The 17,838-nt window shown below is 39.5% G+C and overlaps 1 protein-coding gene across 1 annotated transcript in view; it reads left to right on the forward strand.

Moving 5' to 3' along the window:
• The window catches only part of Zir (dedicator of cytokinesis), an 869,757-nt gene that overhangs the window by 281,535 nt on the left and 570,384 nt on the right, over positions 1-17,838 (forward strand). The window contains 2 exon segments of the mRNA XM_090382918.1: positions 2,204-2,305; positions 15,847-15,933. Of these exon segments, the coding sequence (XP_090239044.1) occupies positions 2,204-2,305; positions 15,847-15,933 (189 nt within the window).

Here is a 17,838-nt window from a genome sequence, read left to right on the forward strand (position 1 = left end):
GTGTAGGCTCTCAAGCCATTTACGGTCCCAGAACCCGTGAGCTCGGTCAGTGATGAATGCAGCTTCAGGGGAGATCTGATGCTGCTTCTCCCAATAGTGCTTTTCCACAGCAGACTTCGCATAATTTGCAGTTTTTATAGCCTTCATGTGCTCGTCCAGATGTTCTTTAAGTCGTCGCCCTGTCTCACCAATATAACAAACCCCACAATCTGGGCATTTAATTTTATATACCATCCCATTACTAATTTCTTTTGCTATGGGGTCTTTAACTTGTGATATCACTGTGTGCAACCTCCAACCTCCATCCGGAAGTTGCACACAGCGTATCTGGCACCCCCGGACTGTATGTGCAATGTGTTCAGTAAGGCCCGGATAGTAAGGAATGTATGCAGTGATCACAGGGACGGACGACTCACTGTGTCAGTTCAATGTGTTAGAATGGCATTGGAAAAGGATGTGGCTTTAAATACCAGGTCTTTGTTAAGTATTAATGATATTTGTGAAAGTGTAGAATTTTGCCTGTCCAGTACCACCCTGGTCTTTCAAGACGTTATGTATAGGCATGTTCATGGCACAGCCATGGGTTCCCCCTTTAGCGCTATTGTGGCTAATTTAAACATGGAAGAATTGGAAGTTAGGATCTTTGATGGTTTGGAATTTCCCTTATGTAAATGGAAAAGATATGTGGATGATACTTTTACCATCATACAGAAGGGAAAGGAAGATCAAATACTTAATGTGCTTAATAGCTTCTCCCCTTTCATCCAATTTACCTCGGAGGTAGAGACAGCGGGATCCCTACCATTTCTTGATGTGTTGGTGATCAGAGAAGGTTGTAGGCTTAAGACTAAAGTTTTCAGGAAACCTATGTGCCGGGGGCAATATACCCATTATAGCTCGGCACAAACCAGCCAACACAAGAAAAGTGTGGTTAAGGCCTTAATAGATAGGGTTGGGTCCCACTGCAGTGCCCCCGAGGATAAAGAGAGAGAAATTATCAGTTACAGCAGACCTCAAGAAATGTGGCTATCCCCAGAGGGTTTTTGGATAAATTTATTAGAAGGATAGAGTCCACGAGTAGTGAGTCGTCCGCCTCTGTGATCACTGCATACATTCCTTACTATCCGGGCCTTACTGAACGCATTGTACATACAGTCCGGGGGTGCGAGATACGCTGTGTGCAACTTCCGGAATGGAGGTTGCACACAGTGATATCACAAGTTAAAGATCCCATAGCAAAAGAAGTTAGTAGTGGGGAGTGGTATATGAAATTAAATGCCCGGATTGTGGGGTTTGTTATGTTGGTGAGACAGGGCGACGACTTAAAGAACATCTGGACGAGCACATGAAGGCTATAAAAACTGCAAATTATGCGAAGTCTGCTGTGGCCGCGCACTATTGGGAGAAGCAGCATCAGATCTCCCCTGAAGCTGCGTTCATCACTGACCGAGCTCACAGGTTCTGGGACCGTAAATGGCTTGAGAGCCTGAGCATTGGGGCGGCTAGCAGTAACACTATTAACAGGGATAGAGTGTTCGCATACGTCCCCTCCTTGAAGCCATCATTCTTGAACGAGATGGTTGGTTTTTATTGGCGCGCTCCCGAGCCATTTCCGGTTCTACCACACAGGTGGGAAATTCCAACCATATTCCTTTGGAACCTTGTGACGAGTGCCGTGAGCCTGCTATTTAAGGAGGTTGTCGTAAACAAAAAACACACTGTTGAGAAAAGAGTCTGTTGTCTCTGAAAGCTACAGTTTTTAGCTCTTTTATTACTATTTTATTATTTTAACTTCAGTCACAGTCATTTTATATTTATTGTAAATACATCTGTTTTTATTAGTTTTACTTCATTCATGTATTTTAAAGCTTTTAAGGCTTTTATTTTAACTTACATTTTATTTTATTTTATTTAAATTGGTTGATGTGAAGCATAAAAATTTCAACATGAATTTTCTCAACCTTGTAGGCCTGTTTGGAGACAACATTTCAATGTTTGTAAAAGAAACAAACATCGAAAACCATTGCAGAGTAGTGTTATTTTGTGCCGCATAATTATTTTATTATGCTTTACTTAATATATAATTTGTAATATATTTTTATATGCACTTTATAATTATACATTATGAGATGAGATTAGATTGTAAAAAGATTCTTAGTATTAGATTGTCTTTCAGTTTTCTGTTTATTTATTTTCATTTTAGTGGCTCCCCTTGTATCGAGAAGGAAGATTACAAACAGGAGACTTTTGCCTTCCTGTGATGATGGAAAAGCCTCCACCAAGCTATTCATTTTTAACTCCTTCTGTATGTATCACAAGCATGTTTCTAATAAAATCGGAGAGTATTTCGTTGACTTTAACACTTTAAAGTTAATTTTTTGTAAAAATTGACTGGATTTTTTTCAGAATATTCACAAAACAAAATATTATTGAAGTCTCTATAATCTTAATACATTGAGTGGATTAAGAAATTTGGATTTATTTTTTTTATATTTAGTATATAAACATGAAGTAAGGTTTTTACATATACAGCCACTTTTCAACTTACGTAAGGGTTGCATTCCATGGAACTCTATGTAAGTCGGAATTTCCCTAAATGCTTAAGCAGCACTCACAACTGTGCTTGCTGAATATAATTGAAGGAAAAAAAGAAATATTCCATGAACATGTAAATAGAATTATTATTTTTAATTTTTTTATCTCATGTGCAGGAAAAATTACAGAAGTGTGCAAAATTACAAAAATTCTAAAATTACAAAAGGAGAGAGCAGACAGGCAAGTTTTACCTTTCGGGCATCATTGCCAGAATTAACTCTCCAGCTGATAAGCACCGCAGCTGTGGAAGTAGAGGGCTGTAGAGATTTAGAAGGGGTTTTTTCCCAACACATCACAAAATTTCTCTGCAGCTGCAGAATCGGCGCTGGTGACTTCACCGCATACTTTAATGTTTTGGAAACTAGTGCGATGCTTGAACCTATTAAACCACCCGTTGCTTGCCATGAAACTTTGCTTGTGGTTCGCCATACTTATCCTTAATATCTTCATAAATACTTCTTGCTTTTGCTTGAATGGTCATTGGACTCAGGGGCACTTGCTTCCGAATCTGATTTTCCATTCATATTATTAATAGCTTTTACATCTTCGATATAGCACCTGAATGCTATTTTGTGATCACTGGCCATCTTAAATGCTTTGATCCTTTAACATGTTCTTTTATATGTGCACTGTCCCTTAAAATAGTATTCACTGTTGGAGCAGTGAGACCTAATTTCATTCAATAGATGACACACTTTGTCCTGCTTCGTACTTCTTAATTAATCACCTTCATTTCTAAATCAATTTTGTTTCGTGTCCCAGCACTGCTAACACTTGCACTCTCTGTTGGTCCCTTTCCCTTCACCATTGTAATAAGTAAATAGGAATGAAGAGAAGATTCTGAAAATTTATTTATGTTTTTTTATATGATTGAAGATTTCAGTGAAGGAGAACTCATTTCACTATAATAACATTAAAAACCCACACAATTCCAGTTATCGGTATTATCGCAAATGCAATAAGATCGAGTTTACTTCCTGTTTATAATAGATTGCAGTAACCGAAAAGCCGAATAAACCGGAAAGTGCAAATTGTTTTTATAGTTTTATGGTAGTGACCTCCAGAATTGTGTTTTAGAAAAATATCACAAAAGCATTCCAATTTGATTCTTATAACAGAACATATGATAACGATGAAAGTGTAGTGCAATTTACATTATAAAAATGACCTTTTAGAGAGATAAATAGATTAGTTATAGAGCAAAACTTTCAACCAAGGTCTTGGAACGAATTATCAAAAAACAATGTGTTGTTGGGTTCACATTATGATATTTTCATTATACCTCCATTTATTCCTACAGGATGCAAAATATGTTTCAACGATTTTTTTAAGTTTGCCCCGGCCGGCGCTTGTAGTGTAACGGCATCGTTTTAATTGTATCTCATATTGTGGGTGCCTTCACAGTGAGATAGCAGGTATTGCACTACTTCAAATTAATAACACTTCTCTAGTAGAGAAGACTACTGTTATTTATTTTCATCGGATACTATATATAGTTATTATAAAATTAATTACCTAAACCTGTATGAAATTATGCCTGCACATTTTGTCTTCAAATACATTATTATTCATTCACTATTTGGCATTTCTCATATTGTGGAAATAACTTCCTAACTGGGATGGCATATTGCATTGCCAGGGTACCTGCCTGCCCACCGAAAATGAAGCCAACTAGCTTCTAAACGGGCTGTCTGGGTCGTTATTTGAAGTAGTGCAATACCTGCTATCTCGTTCTGAAGCACCCACAATATGAGATACAATTAAAATGATACTGTTAAGCTACAAACACAGTTCAAAATTTAGGGATAAACTATGGTGTATCTACACCGACATTATTATACAGGGTGTTTCAAAAATGATGGTCAATAATTTAAAGGTGAAAAGTACAAACTAAAATAAGCAAAAAGGTCCCAGTGAACATCAGGCCGCAAATTAACCTTTTTAGAGATAATGTGCATTTTCTGTTAAGATCCACCACTGACTATGGGACCACTAGTTTAGCAAAAAGCTTTGAATCCTTTGCTAATGGTGGTTTTATTGAACATATGATAATACATTTTTAATTTTTGATTTCAACACCACAGTATTTTACAGATGTTACATGTTACAAAAGGTGTTCAAAATGCTGTCCTTGCATCCGTGCTCAGCTTTGTAGGCTTTCTGCATTGAGTTGTCAAATTGTTTCAGGCATTCCAGAGTAATTTCTGATTACTGAAAGGCTCTTTCAACCTGACACTGCAATTGTCCAACTGTGTTAACATCAGAAGTGTACAGCAAGCTTTTAACATGACCCCAGTTACAAAAATCCATAGGGTTTAAGTCTGGTGATCTGGGAGGCCACATTACAGGCCCACCTCTACCTATCCACCGTTGACCATGCCTTGTAGTTAGATACTGAGTCACAACTCGAGCAAAATGAGAGTAGGAGTGTGCTATAGGCCTAATGACTCTGATGAGTATAATAAGAAACTGTACAGGGAAATAGAGTGGGCCAGTAAATCAGAGAGTCTTATAATGGGAGATTTTAATTTCCCAGATATTGACTGGAATTTGGGGGCTGGTCACTCACACACTAGCAGGGCTTTTGTGGATTTATTGGATGATTGTTTTCTACATCAGCATGTTCGGGAGGCAACTAGAGGGAGTAATACTCTTGATTTGATTATCAGCAGTGATTCTTCATGCATTAAGAATCTGCAGATAAATGAACCACTAGGTAGCAGTGATCACAGTGTGCTGAAGTGGGATTTACTCAAAGAGGTAACTACCATTAGGGGTAAAGGGAAGGGTTATTGCTTCCGTAAAGGCGACTACGATGGACTGAGACAGTATTTAAATTCTATACAGTGGGACCAACTGATGATGTTACCAACAGCAAATTCAAAATGGGAAGCATTCAAAGAACTTATCTTGGAAGCTACTAGGCTTTACATACCAACTAAGAAATATTGTTCAAGGTTTAGGCCAAAATGGATGTCAGATGAACTAATGAGGCATATAGCAGAGAAGAAAAATGCATGGGATACTTACAAATTAACACATGACACAGAAGCCTATGATAGATACAAGTTGATATGCAACCAAGTTACAAAGGAGGTTAGGCAGGCGAAGGCAGATTGCGAGAAATCCTTGCCAAGGGATGCAAAGAAAAACAGCAAAGAGTTCTTTACTTATGTAAACTCTAGAAGGAAGGGGATGAATCAGATTGGTCCACTTGATATCGATGGGTCAACTGTTGATGATCCTGCTCAGGTAGCTAACAAACTAAATGAATATTTTGTATCGACATTCACACATGAGGAGTTATTCAGCGAGGGGAATGCCAGAGGTGTATTCAACTCTAGCAGTAAGCTACAGAATCTTGAAATAACTGGGAGTAAAGTGGAGGAGAAACTGTTGAAGATAAACACAAGAAAGGCACCTGGGGTGGATGGGATCTATCCAGTTATATTAAAGGAGGCAGCAAAGGAAGTAAGCAAACCCTTAGCCATAATTATGAGAGCTTCCTTGGACTCAGGGGAGGTACCATAGACTGGAAATGTGCAAATGTGACCCCAATTCACAAAGGAGGATCAAAGGCTGACACAAGTAATTATAGACCTGTGAGTTTAACTTCTGTTCCAGGAAAATTAATGGAGGCACTGGTTAAAGAAGCACTGCAGGATCATCTAGACAAGACTTCAGTTATAGCTCGGACTCAGCATGGTTTTGTTAAGGGGAAGTCTTGCCTGACCAATTTGATTGGATACTATGATGCAGTCACAAAAGAACTGGATGCAGGGAATAACTTTGATATTATATACTTGGATCTTAGAAAGGCTTTTGATACTGTTGCACATGGAAGACTGCTGCACAAATTGGAGCAGTGTGGCATTGGAGGCAAATTGCTGCTATGGATAAAGGGGTGGTTGAGGGAGAAGACAGAGTGGTAATCAATGGACACTACTCATCGTGGACTAATGTTATTAGTGGAGTCCCTCAGGGCTCAGTGTTGGGTCCATTATTGTTTTCTGTATTTATAAATGATATTGATGATGGTATATCAAGCTTAGTGTCGAAGTTTGCAGACGATACAAAGGTAGGCAGGGTTGTCAAGGACACTACTGACACTATGCTGCTGCAACAGGATCTGGAAAGGTTGAGCAGATGGGCTGAGAGGTGGCAAATGAAGTTTAACATTGACAAATGTAAAGTACTACACATGGGAAACAGCAACCCCAGAGCATCGTATCAACTCTGTGGTACTACACTGACAGTGGTAGAGAATGAAAGGGACTTGGGGGTGGTTGTGTTGGCAGATATGGAGTTCTCTGAGCAGTGCAGACGGGCTGCAAGAGTAGCTCATGGAGTATTGTCAATGATATACAGGAATTTTTCCAGCAGAGATAAGGAGATGATTATTCCCTTGTATAAGGCAATGGTCAGGCCACACCTAGAGTACTGTATACTGGTCTGGAGGCCTCATTTCAAGAAGGATGTAGAGCTGCTGGAACGAGTACAGAGAAGGGCAACAAGATTAGTGAATGGAACAATGGGGTGCTCTTACGAAGAAAGGCTTAAGTTTTGCAAATTACAGTGTCTGGAGACTAGGCACCAGCGAGGTGATCTGATAGAGGTGTATAAAGCCTTGAATGGTTTGAGCATGCTCAATGCTGATGGGATTCTTCCTCTAGCTCAGAAAAATCACCTGAGAGGGCATAAATTCAAATTGAGGAAAGACAGATGTAGGATAGACGTGCGGAAATTTGCCTTTAGCCAGCGGGTGGTTGGTTGGTGGAACAGACTTCCATCCCTTGTAGTGGAAGTTGATAGCCTAAATAAGTTTAAGGCTCAGCTGGACAGGTATTTTGAACGAATAGAGGGGTGAAGTGGAAGTGGGGTTTTTTTTTTTTTTTTTTTGGCTGATGCTGCATAAGCTTGCTTTCTTGCATCAAATGCCTCTACTAATGCTAATGCTAATGCTAAAATGTGCCACTGCACCATCATGCATAAACCCCATGTTCTGGTGTTGCTGAAGTGGAACATTATCAAGGAGGTCTGGAAGAACATTCTGTGGGAACCGAAGGTACAGCTCTCCTGTTAACCTGTTTGGGAGAAAGTGTGGTCCAATTAGAAGGTCTCCTAGTAGTCCTGCCCAGACATTCAACGAGAAACATTGCTAATGTCATGACTCGTGAATTGAATTAGGATTTTCATCGGACCAAACATGACAGTTATGAAAATTGAAAATACCATCACGAGTAAACCCAGCTTCGTCAGTGAACAAAATGTTTAAAAATTGGGGGTTCAGGACATACTGTTGTTGCATCCACTGACAGAAGTTCATCCTGGGAGGGTAGTCTGTATTGCTGAGACCTTGTACATGCTGGATATGGTAGGGGTACAGTAATTGGTGATGTGAAATTTTCCACACACTGCAACAACTCAGTACATGCTCTTGCAGAGCAACCCTCCTTGTCGAAATTCTTGGATTTTGTTCTCTTTTTTTTTAACACCCTTTCCTCAACATCAATTGTTATGCTTCTGGGCCTATCTGTTTGTACTCCATGTGCGAAGCGCCCATGTTCTCTAAAGCATTGATGTATTGTGATGAATGTGCGCCTATTGGGCTGCCTTTGTCAGGCAGCCCAATAGGCGTGCAGCCTCGAGTGCACTGCCGTTGGCTTTACCATACATGAAGTGCATGTCCGCATACTCTTCATTTGCTGTAACCTCCACATTGACTATCCTTTGACAAGTACTAGTATGCCTGCTACATCTCAGAGCATTGAGAGAGGGGAAAGGGAGAGAATGAACATGACCTAACCTAAACAAAAATGTCAGTGTTGGATCCCAACTCTATACAGTTCACCTTATCAGTGGTGGATCTCAACTAGAAATGTGCAATATCTCGAAAAGGATTCATTTAAGGACCCATGTTTACTAGGCTCTTTTTGCATATTGTACTCTGTATAGTTAATTACCTAAACCTATATGAAATTATGCTTTGTGTATTTTCTTTTCAAATACACTATTAATGTAAGTAAACAAATCTTTGCTGCTTTTCTTTGCATTCTTTACCAGAGACTTCTTCTAATCTGCCTTAGCCTGCCTAACCTTCTTTGTGGCTTGATTGTAGACTATTTTATATTTATTAAAGGGTGCCTCCGTAGTCAGGTGGGCAGGAGCAGCAGTGCATAGCACATGCTTCTTGATCAGACAGGGATTCGAGCCCGTGACTACCAAATATGGAGGATGCGGAAAGGTCAGGGAATGACCACCGCATATCCCCGGAGCAATATGGCCTTAGTTGCTAATGCTCATAAAAACCAAATAACAACAACAATATTTATGAAAGTCTTCTGTATCACTTGATAATTTATATGCATCCCATTCATTTTTCTTCATGTCTCATTAGCTCACCTGGCATCTGTTTAGGTTTAAACCTTGTACAGTATTTCGTATGCAGATCTGAAGGCATCAATTTAGTAAACATCTACATCCTTTCTTAACTGAGGCCTCCAGACATGTATACAATACTCTAGATGCAGCATAACCATGGGGAGGCGCCTCCATAGCCAGGTGGGAAGGAGCAGCAGTGCGTAGCACATGCTTCTTGATTAGACCGGGGTTCGAGCCCGTCACCACCAAATATGGAGGATGCGGAAAGGTCAGGGAATGACCACCGCATATCCCAGAGCAATATGGCCTTAGTTACTAATGCTCTTAAAAACCAAAACAACAACATAACCATGGCCTTGTACAAAGGGATATTCACCTTGTTATCCCTATTAGCAAAGTATCTATATATCATTGACAAAACCCCATGAGCTGCCCTGGCAGCATGTCTGCACTGCTCAGATAATTTCATATGTGAATGCAATTGCCTACAGATCTTTTTCATTTTCTACTACCTTGAGTGTAATACTCCATGGTTGGTATATAAATTTGGGATTAATACCACCCATATACAGTACCTTTCATTTGTTAATGTTACACTTCAGCTGCCATTTCTCAGGCCTTGACCAGATTTTTCTAAATCTTGTTGCTTGTAGCATCCCGTCATTACTGTCGTTACACACCCTACCAACATTTGTTTGTATCATCTGAAAACCTTGACATTAAGCCTAATATACCTTCATCAGTATCATTAATAAATGTTGAAAACAACAAAGGGCCAGGCACTGAACCCTGGGGAAGTCCACTGATAACATCAGTTCACAAAGAGAATTGCCCATCAATGACCACTCTCTGTCTTTAGCATTAGTAGAGGTATATGATGCAAATAAGAAAGCTTTTACAACATCAGCCAAAAAAACATCCATTTGCTGGAAAAGTTTGTCCAGTTTTTCCTTGAATTTATTTAAGCTATCAGTGTCCAAAATGACTGATGGAAGTTTGTTCCAGCAATCAATCACCAGCTGGCTAAAGGCAAATTTCCGCACGTCGATTCTGCAACTTTTTTTCCTCAACTTGAATTTATGCCCATTCAGGTGCACAATCTGAGCAAGACAAAGAATCCTATCAGAATTCGGTTTGCTCAAACTATTCAAGGCCTTATACACTTCAAGGAGAACCGTGAGGAACTCCACTAATAACATGAAGAACATTAGCATTAGCATTAGCATTAGTAGAGGCATTTGATGCAAGAAAGCAAGCTTATGCAGCATCAGCCAAAAAAAAAAAAAAAAAAAAAGTAACATAAATAAATAAAAATAACCACTTCCACTTCACCCCTCTGTTCGTTCGAAATACCTGTCCAGCTGAGCCTTAAACTTATTTAGGCTATCAACTTCCACGACAAGGGATGGAAGTCTGTTCCACCCACCAACCACCCGCTGGCTAAAGGCAAATTTCCGCACATCTATCCTACATCTGTCTTTCCTCAATTTGAATTTATGCCCTCTCAGGTGATTTTTCTGAGCTAGAGGAAGAATCCCATCAGCATTGAGCATGCTCAAACCATTCAAGGCTTTGTACACCTCTATCAGATCACCCCGCTGGTGCCTAGTTTCCAGACACTGTAATTTGCAAAACTTAAGCCTTTCTTCGTAAGAGAACCCCTTTGTCCCATTCACCAATCTAGTTGCCCTTCTCTGTACTCGTTCCAGCAGCTCTACATCCTTCCTGAAATGAGGCCTCCAGGCCTGTATACAGTACTCTAGGTGTGGCCTGACCATTGCCTTATACAAGGGAATAATCACCTCCTTATCCCTGCTAGAAAAATTTCTATATATCATTGACAATACACCATGAGCTACTCTTGCAGCTCGTCTGCACTGCTCAGAGAACTTCATATCTGCCTGCACCACCACCCCCAGGTCCCTTTCATTCTCTACCACTGTCAGTGTAGTACCACAGAGTTGATACGTTGCTCTGGGGTTGCTGTTTCCCATATGTAGTACTTTACATTTGTCAATGTTAAACTTCATTTGCCACCTCGAAGCCCATCTGCTCAACCTTTCCAAATCCTGTTGCAGCAGCATAGTGTCAGTAGTGTCCTTGACAACCCTGCCAACCTTTGTATCGTCTGCAAACTTGGACATTAAGCCTGATATACCATCATCAATATCATTTATAAATACAGAAAACAATAAAGGCCCCAATACTGAACCCTGAGGGACTCCAATAATAACATTAGTCCACGATGAGCAGTGTCCATTGATTACCACTCTCTGTCTTCTCCCCCTCAACCACCCCTTTATCCATAGCAGCAACTTGCCTCCAATGCCACACTGCTCCAATTTGTGCAGCAGTCTTCCATGTGCAACAGTATCAAAAGCCTTTCTAAGATCCAAGTATATAATATCAAAGTTATTCCCTGCATCCAGTTCTTTTGTGACTGCATCATAGTATCCAATCAAATTGGTCAGGCAAGACTTCCCTTTAACAAAACCATGCTGTGTCCTAGCTATAACTGAAGTCTTGTCTAGATGATCCTGCAGTGCTTCTTTCACCAGTGCCTCCATTAATTTTCCGGGAACAGAAGTTAAACTCACAGGTCTATAATTACTTGTGTCAGCCTTTGATCCCCCTTTGTGAATTGGGGTCACATTTGCACATCTCCAGTCAATGGGTACCTCCCCTGAGTCCAAGGAAGCTCTCATAATTATGGCTAAGGGTTTGCTTACCTCCTTTGCTGCCTCCTTTAATATAACTGGATAGATCCCATCCACCCCAGGTGCCTTTCTTGTGTTTATCTTCAACAATTTCTCCTCCACTTTGCTCTCAGTTATTACAAGATTCTCTAGCTTACTGCTAGAGTTGAATACACCTCTGGCATTCCCCTCGCTGAATAACTCCTCATGTGTGAATGTCGATGCAAAATATTCATTTAGTTTGTTAGCTACCCGAGCAGGGTCATCAACAGTTGACCCATCGATCTCAAGTGGACCAATCTGATTCATCCCCTTCCTTCTAGAGTTTACATAAGTAAAGAACTCTTTGCTGTTTTTCTTCGCATCCCTTGCCAAGGATCTCTCGTAATCTGCCTTCGCCTGCCTAACCTCCTTTGTAACTTGGTTACAGATCAACTTGTATCTATCATAGGCATCCGTGTCACGTGTTAATTTGTATGTATCCCATGCATTTTTCTTCTCTGCCATATGCCTCATTAGTTCATCTGACAACCATTTAGGCCTAAACCTTGAACAATATTTCTTAGTTGGTATGTAAAGCCTAGTAGCTTCCACGATAAGTTCTTTGAATGCTTCCCATTTTGAATTTGCTGTTGGCAATATCATCAGTTGATCCCACTGTATAGAATTTAAATACTGTCTCAGTCCATTGTAGTCGCCTTTACGAAAGCAATACCCCTTCCCTTTACCCCTAATGGTAGTTACCTCTTTGAGTAACTCCCACTTCAGCACACTGTGATCACTGCCACCAAGTGGTTCATTTATCTGCAGATTCTGAATGCATGAAGAATCACTACTGATAATCAAATCAAGAGTATTACTCCCTCTAGTTGCCTCCCGAACATGCTGATGTAGAAAACAATCATCCAATAAATCCACAAAAGCCTTGCTACTGTGTGAGTGACCAGCCCCCAAATTCCAGTCAATATCTGGGAAATTAAAATCCCCCATTATAAGACTCTCTGATTTACTGGCCCACTCTATTTCTCCGAACAGTTTCTTATTATACTCATCAGAGTCATTAGGCCTATAGCACACTCCTACTCTCAATTTTGATCTCCCAATGCTTATGTCACACCAAACTGACTCGACACTGCACTGTCCAGCGATGTCGACTGGCTTCACTTCCTTGGATTTTATGTGTTTCTTAATTAATAGCATAACCCCTCCTCCCTTCCTATCCTGTCTATCCTTTCTGTACACATTGTACTCCCCAAATTCCAGTTCTGCATTTCTTATATCTGTGTGACACCACGTCTCTGAAATCCCCACAATATCTGCCTTTGATGTTTTGAGCAATACCTCAAATTCATCAAATTTATTTACTAAACTCCTAGCATTGGTGTACACACAAGTATACATGCACCTGTTCTTTTTCTTAGCTACCCTAACACAACCCATGTGTTTACTTGTACCCCAATGATTCCCAGCAGTCTCTGAAATATCCTGCATCTTATTTTCCAGGCTGCGGCTCATTCCAATAGAAGCAGTGCAAGAATCACTTTCACCTCTGCCAGTGGCTACTGTTAATCTATTAGTCCTTGTATCCCCCCAATCTAGCAGTTTTCCGACATTGCCTATTGATTACCTCTCTCTGTCTTCTCCCACTCAACTTACCCTTTATCCATATAGAAACTACTTGCACTTAGTGCCATACTGCTCTATTTTGTACAGCAGTCTAGAGTTTATATAAATAAAGAAGTTTTTGCTGTTTCTCTTTGCATCCTTTGCCAAAGATTTCTCATAATCTCACTTCACTTTCCTAACCTCCTTCGTGACTTGATTACAAATTACTAGCTTATATCTACCATAGGCTTCTGTGTTGCCTGATAATTTTAAACCATCCCATGCATTTTTCTTCTCTGCAATGAATTTCATTAGTTTATCTGACATCCATTTCTTTCCAAAACATTCTGATTTACTGGCCCAATCTATTTCTCTGTATAGCTGTTTGTTTGCAGAGATGGGGGAACCCCTGCGCCATCAGACAACTAACACACTGTATAGCTGTTTGTTATACTCATCGCACTCATTATGCCTATAACACACTCGTACTCTCAATTTTGTTTGCCCATTGCTTATGTCACACCAGACTGACTCAACATTGCACTTGTCACCCATGTTGACTGGATGCATGGCCTTCTATTTAATATGCTTCTTAATTAAGAGCATAACCCCTCTACACTCTCCGTTCCTGTTTCCTTCCTGTATACATTATACTCCCCTTATTCAAATTCAGCATCACTTATGTCTGAGTGATACCACATTACTATCCCTACAATGTTTGCATTTGATGATGTAATCAGCACTTCAAATACATCAAATTGATTTACAATGCCCCTAGTATTAGTGTACATGGAAGTGTAAATGCACATGTTCTTACTCTCCCTTACACAGTGCATGTATTCATTGTTTCCATGAGCTGCATCAGGGCCTGAAATCCCTGTCACCTTGCCTTCCAGGCTGCTGCATTTTCCAAAAGAAGCAGTGCAACAGTGTGACCATCACCTTTGCTTGCGGCTCTAGTTAAGCTGTTACTCTGTGTATTCCTCCCAACCTAGTAGTTTTCTGTCTCGCCTATCACTGCTTCAATAGCATCAACAAATATTCTTGCTCCCTTTCTATTTAAGTTTAATGCATCCCTGTAAAATAGTCTCCCCTGTTAAGAGGCACAGACCACTCTGAAAAGAATTCTACACCATGAGCCTTCTGCATTCTCTCCAGGGCTAAATTGATTGACAAAGTTCTCTACATGTGCTCCTTTCTATTATGTTTGGGCAGAATTGCACACACTTTCAAACTGAGTCCTAACTCATAACTTTTTCCCAACATTGCCTTGTATTTGTCACTGTTCTTCACAGTGACATGCATTAGTGAGCCTTGCAAAAAATGTGCTAGTCCAAAGTATAATATAACTATAATTTAGTTATATTATACTTTGTCAGTTTGATCTAGATTATTAGAATTTTGTGGCAAGAAATGGGTACTTGGGCAGAATGCATCTTCTTTATAGAAAAGTGAGGCGTCTTTTGTGTGGTATATTTTTTCTAAGACTTTTTGAGGTAAATCCTGCAGTATTGGTTTATATATTGAAAATCTTTTTCAGATGTCTGATTGACAAATTCCTCTTGGCTCTGAGACTTGTGCATCTTGCAGATATTTTTACAAAATTAAATGAGGTGAATCTGTTAGTACAAAGACAGAATGTGACCATTTTTACAGTATTTGATAAAATTTTATCATAGTTAAAGAAGCTGGAATTTTGTGCCTTATCTGCAGAAAAAATCAACTTAAATTATCTTCTCACACTCAATGACTTTTTGATTGATGTTAATTCTACAGTTAACAAAGAAATTTGCAATGCCATTATGCTGTGCCTATGGGACTTGCACTTTCCTTTGCAAAAATATTTTCCTCCAACAAGTGACAATTCTCAGGTTTGAAATCCATTTAGAAACCGGTCAAATCATTTGCATTATTAGTGCAGAATTATCAAAGTCTAATCAATATAAATGTGATTCTCACCTGTAACAAAATCATAATGAACTTTTGCTAAACAGCTCAATTCAAGAGTAGCCGAATATTGAAAAATTGTTAGTTCCTCTTCTTCTCCTTGCTTCAGATTGGTGTTAAAAATTGGATTTTTATGTTACTCTGCAATAAAAGAAAAGAAAAAGAAATTGACTTGATACTGAATCTTATATGAGGATCCAACTCAGTAACAGTGTGCGTAATATTAAGAAGCTATCTGATAAAATGGCTGTTATCTTAAAAAAAAAATTTTGTCTTATTTTATAAGGGAAAAAAAATGTTTTCCTTTATTTTTATATGTATTTTGTTCTTTTTTGTTCTGATATAAAGTAAAGAAAAAAACTTGTGAATCAATTTTTTTTTTTTTAATTTCTTGTAGCAGTTGATTTCTGTGCATGTGACCATTTTTTTAAGTAAATATTGAATCTATTTTAATTCATTGCACATTATTTCATAAGCTTCAGTGATTTTCTGCCAATCTTTACTATAAAATGAGTAAACAACTTGCTTTATAGATATTTGTCTCTTAAATAGTAGCATTGCATTTAGTGTCAGTTTTATTTTTCGCTTAACTTTAACAAACCTGGTATTTTTGTTTTTGCAGATTCAGATTCCAAATACAAAATGGGTTGATAGTCATAAGGGTGTTTTTACTGTTACCCTTGAAGCAGTTTCTGCTCTCTATGCTCAAGTGAGTTAAGGAATAGCAATGCTAATTTAAAGTTATCATTATGTCATATCAAAATGAAATTTCATTTTAGTTCAGATTACTTAGTCTGTCAAGCCTCAAAACTAGAAAGTGATATTTGATATTAGCTTATCACAAAATACAGTACTATCTTGTAAATCTGACACCAATGGGATATTTGGTATTGGTAGGTCAGAAATTATGCATTTTATACAGCATCCCAAAAGAAAACAGAAATTTGTTGAACTTCTTTAAATTGCTCACTTCCTGGTAAGAATATTGTTTTGTATCCCTGACTACTAACTATAGGGGTGCCTCCGTAGCCAGGTGGGCAGGAGCAGCAGTGCATAGCACACACTTCTTGATTAGACCGGGGTTGGAGCCCATGACCACCAAATATGGAGGATGCGGAAAGGTCAGGGAATGACCACTGCATATCCCCGGGCAATATGGCCTTAGTTGCTAATGCTCCTAAAAACCAAATAACAACAACAACTAACTATAGGAAATTTTGGAATTGGTGAAAGACTTGTGGAATTTGCAGAATCTCGAGGAATGTCAGTAATGAACACTTTTTTCAAGAAAGGGGTGAACAGAAAGTGTACATGGAAGAGCCCAAATGGATTAACAGCTAATGAAATCTTTCTTTACTCGGCCTTGTAAAAGTATCGGTAAGGGTTTCCACGTGTTCGTAACTACCGCTACCATTATTAACTTTCCCGCCATTGTGATACCGTACTAGATATACCGTAGGTTATATACCGTACTAGATAGCGTTAGTTGAACTTCGTTAGCAGTTAAATTGTACATTTAAATAAATACATATAACGACTTAGATTACAAACGTAATATAATTAATAACATAACATAATTAATTAATAAATTAATAGAATCATGACTCAGAGCAGCAAAGCAAAAGGCTCAAGCTAATGGAAGTGCTGTGGCTCAGAGCAGAACTGAGGGGGGCAGTTGTCCTCTGACTCACAGCCTTATAAAATGCACTGTTTGCTTGATGTTTGCAGAGCAATCGGGTACGGGACATGATACTGCCAAGGGGCATGTCTTTGTGTGTGCGCGATGCAAGGAGTGTATCGATATCAGGCAACAACTCGGCGTTCTTTTGGACCTATATGAGAGCTTGAAGGACAGGGTGGATGCCCTCGAAGAAACTAAATTGAGGGGCCCATCAAGCTCTCAGCTGCCCACATCAACGCCAGAGCTTGCACTTGGGCATCGCGTGACACAGAGACAACCCCCAAGGCAGAATGCGCTGGTCCCGAAGGAACTAGTAGTTGTTGGTGACTCTATTGTCAGGGAAACGGGGAACATGCTTTGTAAAAAAGATAGGTGGAACAGGACCAGGGTATGTCTGCCAGGGGCAAAGGTTGATGACGTTGTAGAGCGAATATCATCTTTTAAGGGCACAAAAGGTGATATAGTTGTACACGTTGGCACTAATAATATTAAGAGTAGGAGACCGGCAGAATTACTTAACAAGTACAGGTCACTGTTGAACAAAAGCCGAGAATTAGGGTTGAATTTGAAAGTGTCTGCAATTCTGCCCAGACACGATAGGAGGGAGTATATGATGAGAGCCTTGTCGATCAATTTGGCCCTGGAAAGATTGTGCAAGGCTCAAGGGGTAGAATTTTTTTCAGCCTGGACTGTACTTGTTAACAGGAGAGATTGCTTCTACAGGGATGGGATACACTTAAATAGAAAGGGTGCAAGAATATTTGCTGATGCTATCGAGTCAGTGTTAGGTGGGTCGGAAAACTGCTAGCTTAGGGGGAGACAAAGACCAATAGATTGACAGTAGCCACTGGAAGAGGTGAAAGAGATTCTTGCACTGCTTCTATTAGAATGAGCAGAAGCCTGAAAAACAAGATGCATGGTATTTCAGAGACT

The sequence above is a fragment of the Mastigoproctus giganteus genome, chromosome 10 (genome assembly GCF_048544385.1).
Source record: "Mastigoproctus giganteus isolate SK-2022 chromosome 10, ASM4854438v1, whole genome shotgun sequence".
Lineage (NCBI taxonomy): Eukaryota > Metazoa > Arthropoda > Arachnida > Uropygi > Thelyphonidae > Mastigoproctus > Mastigoproctus giganteus.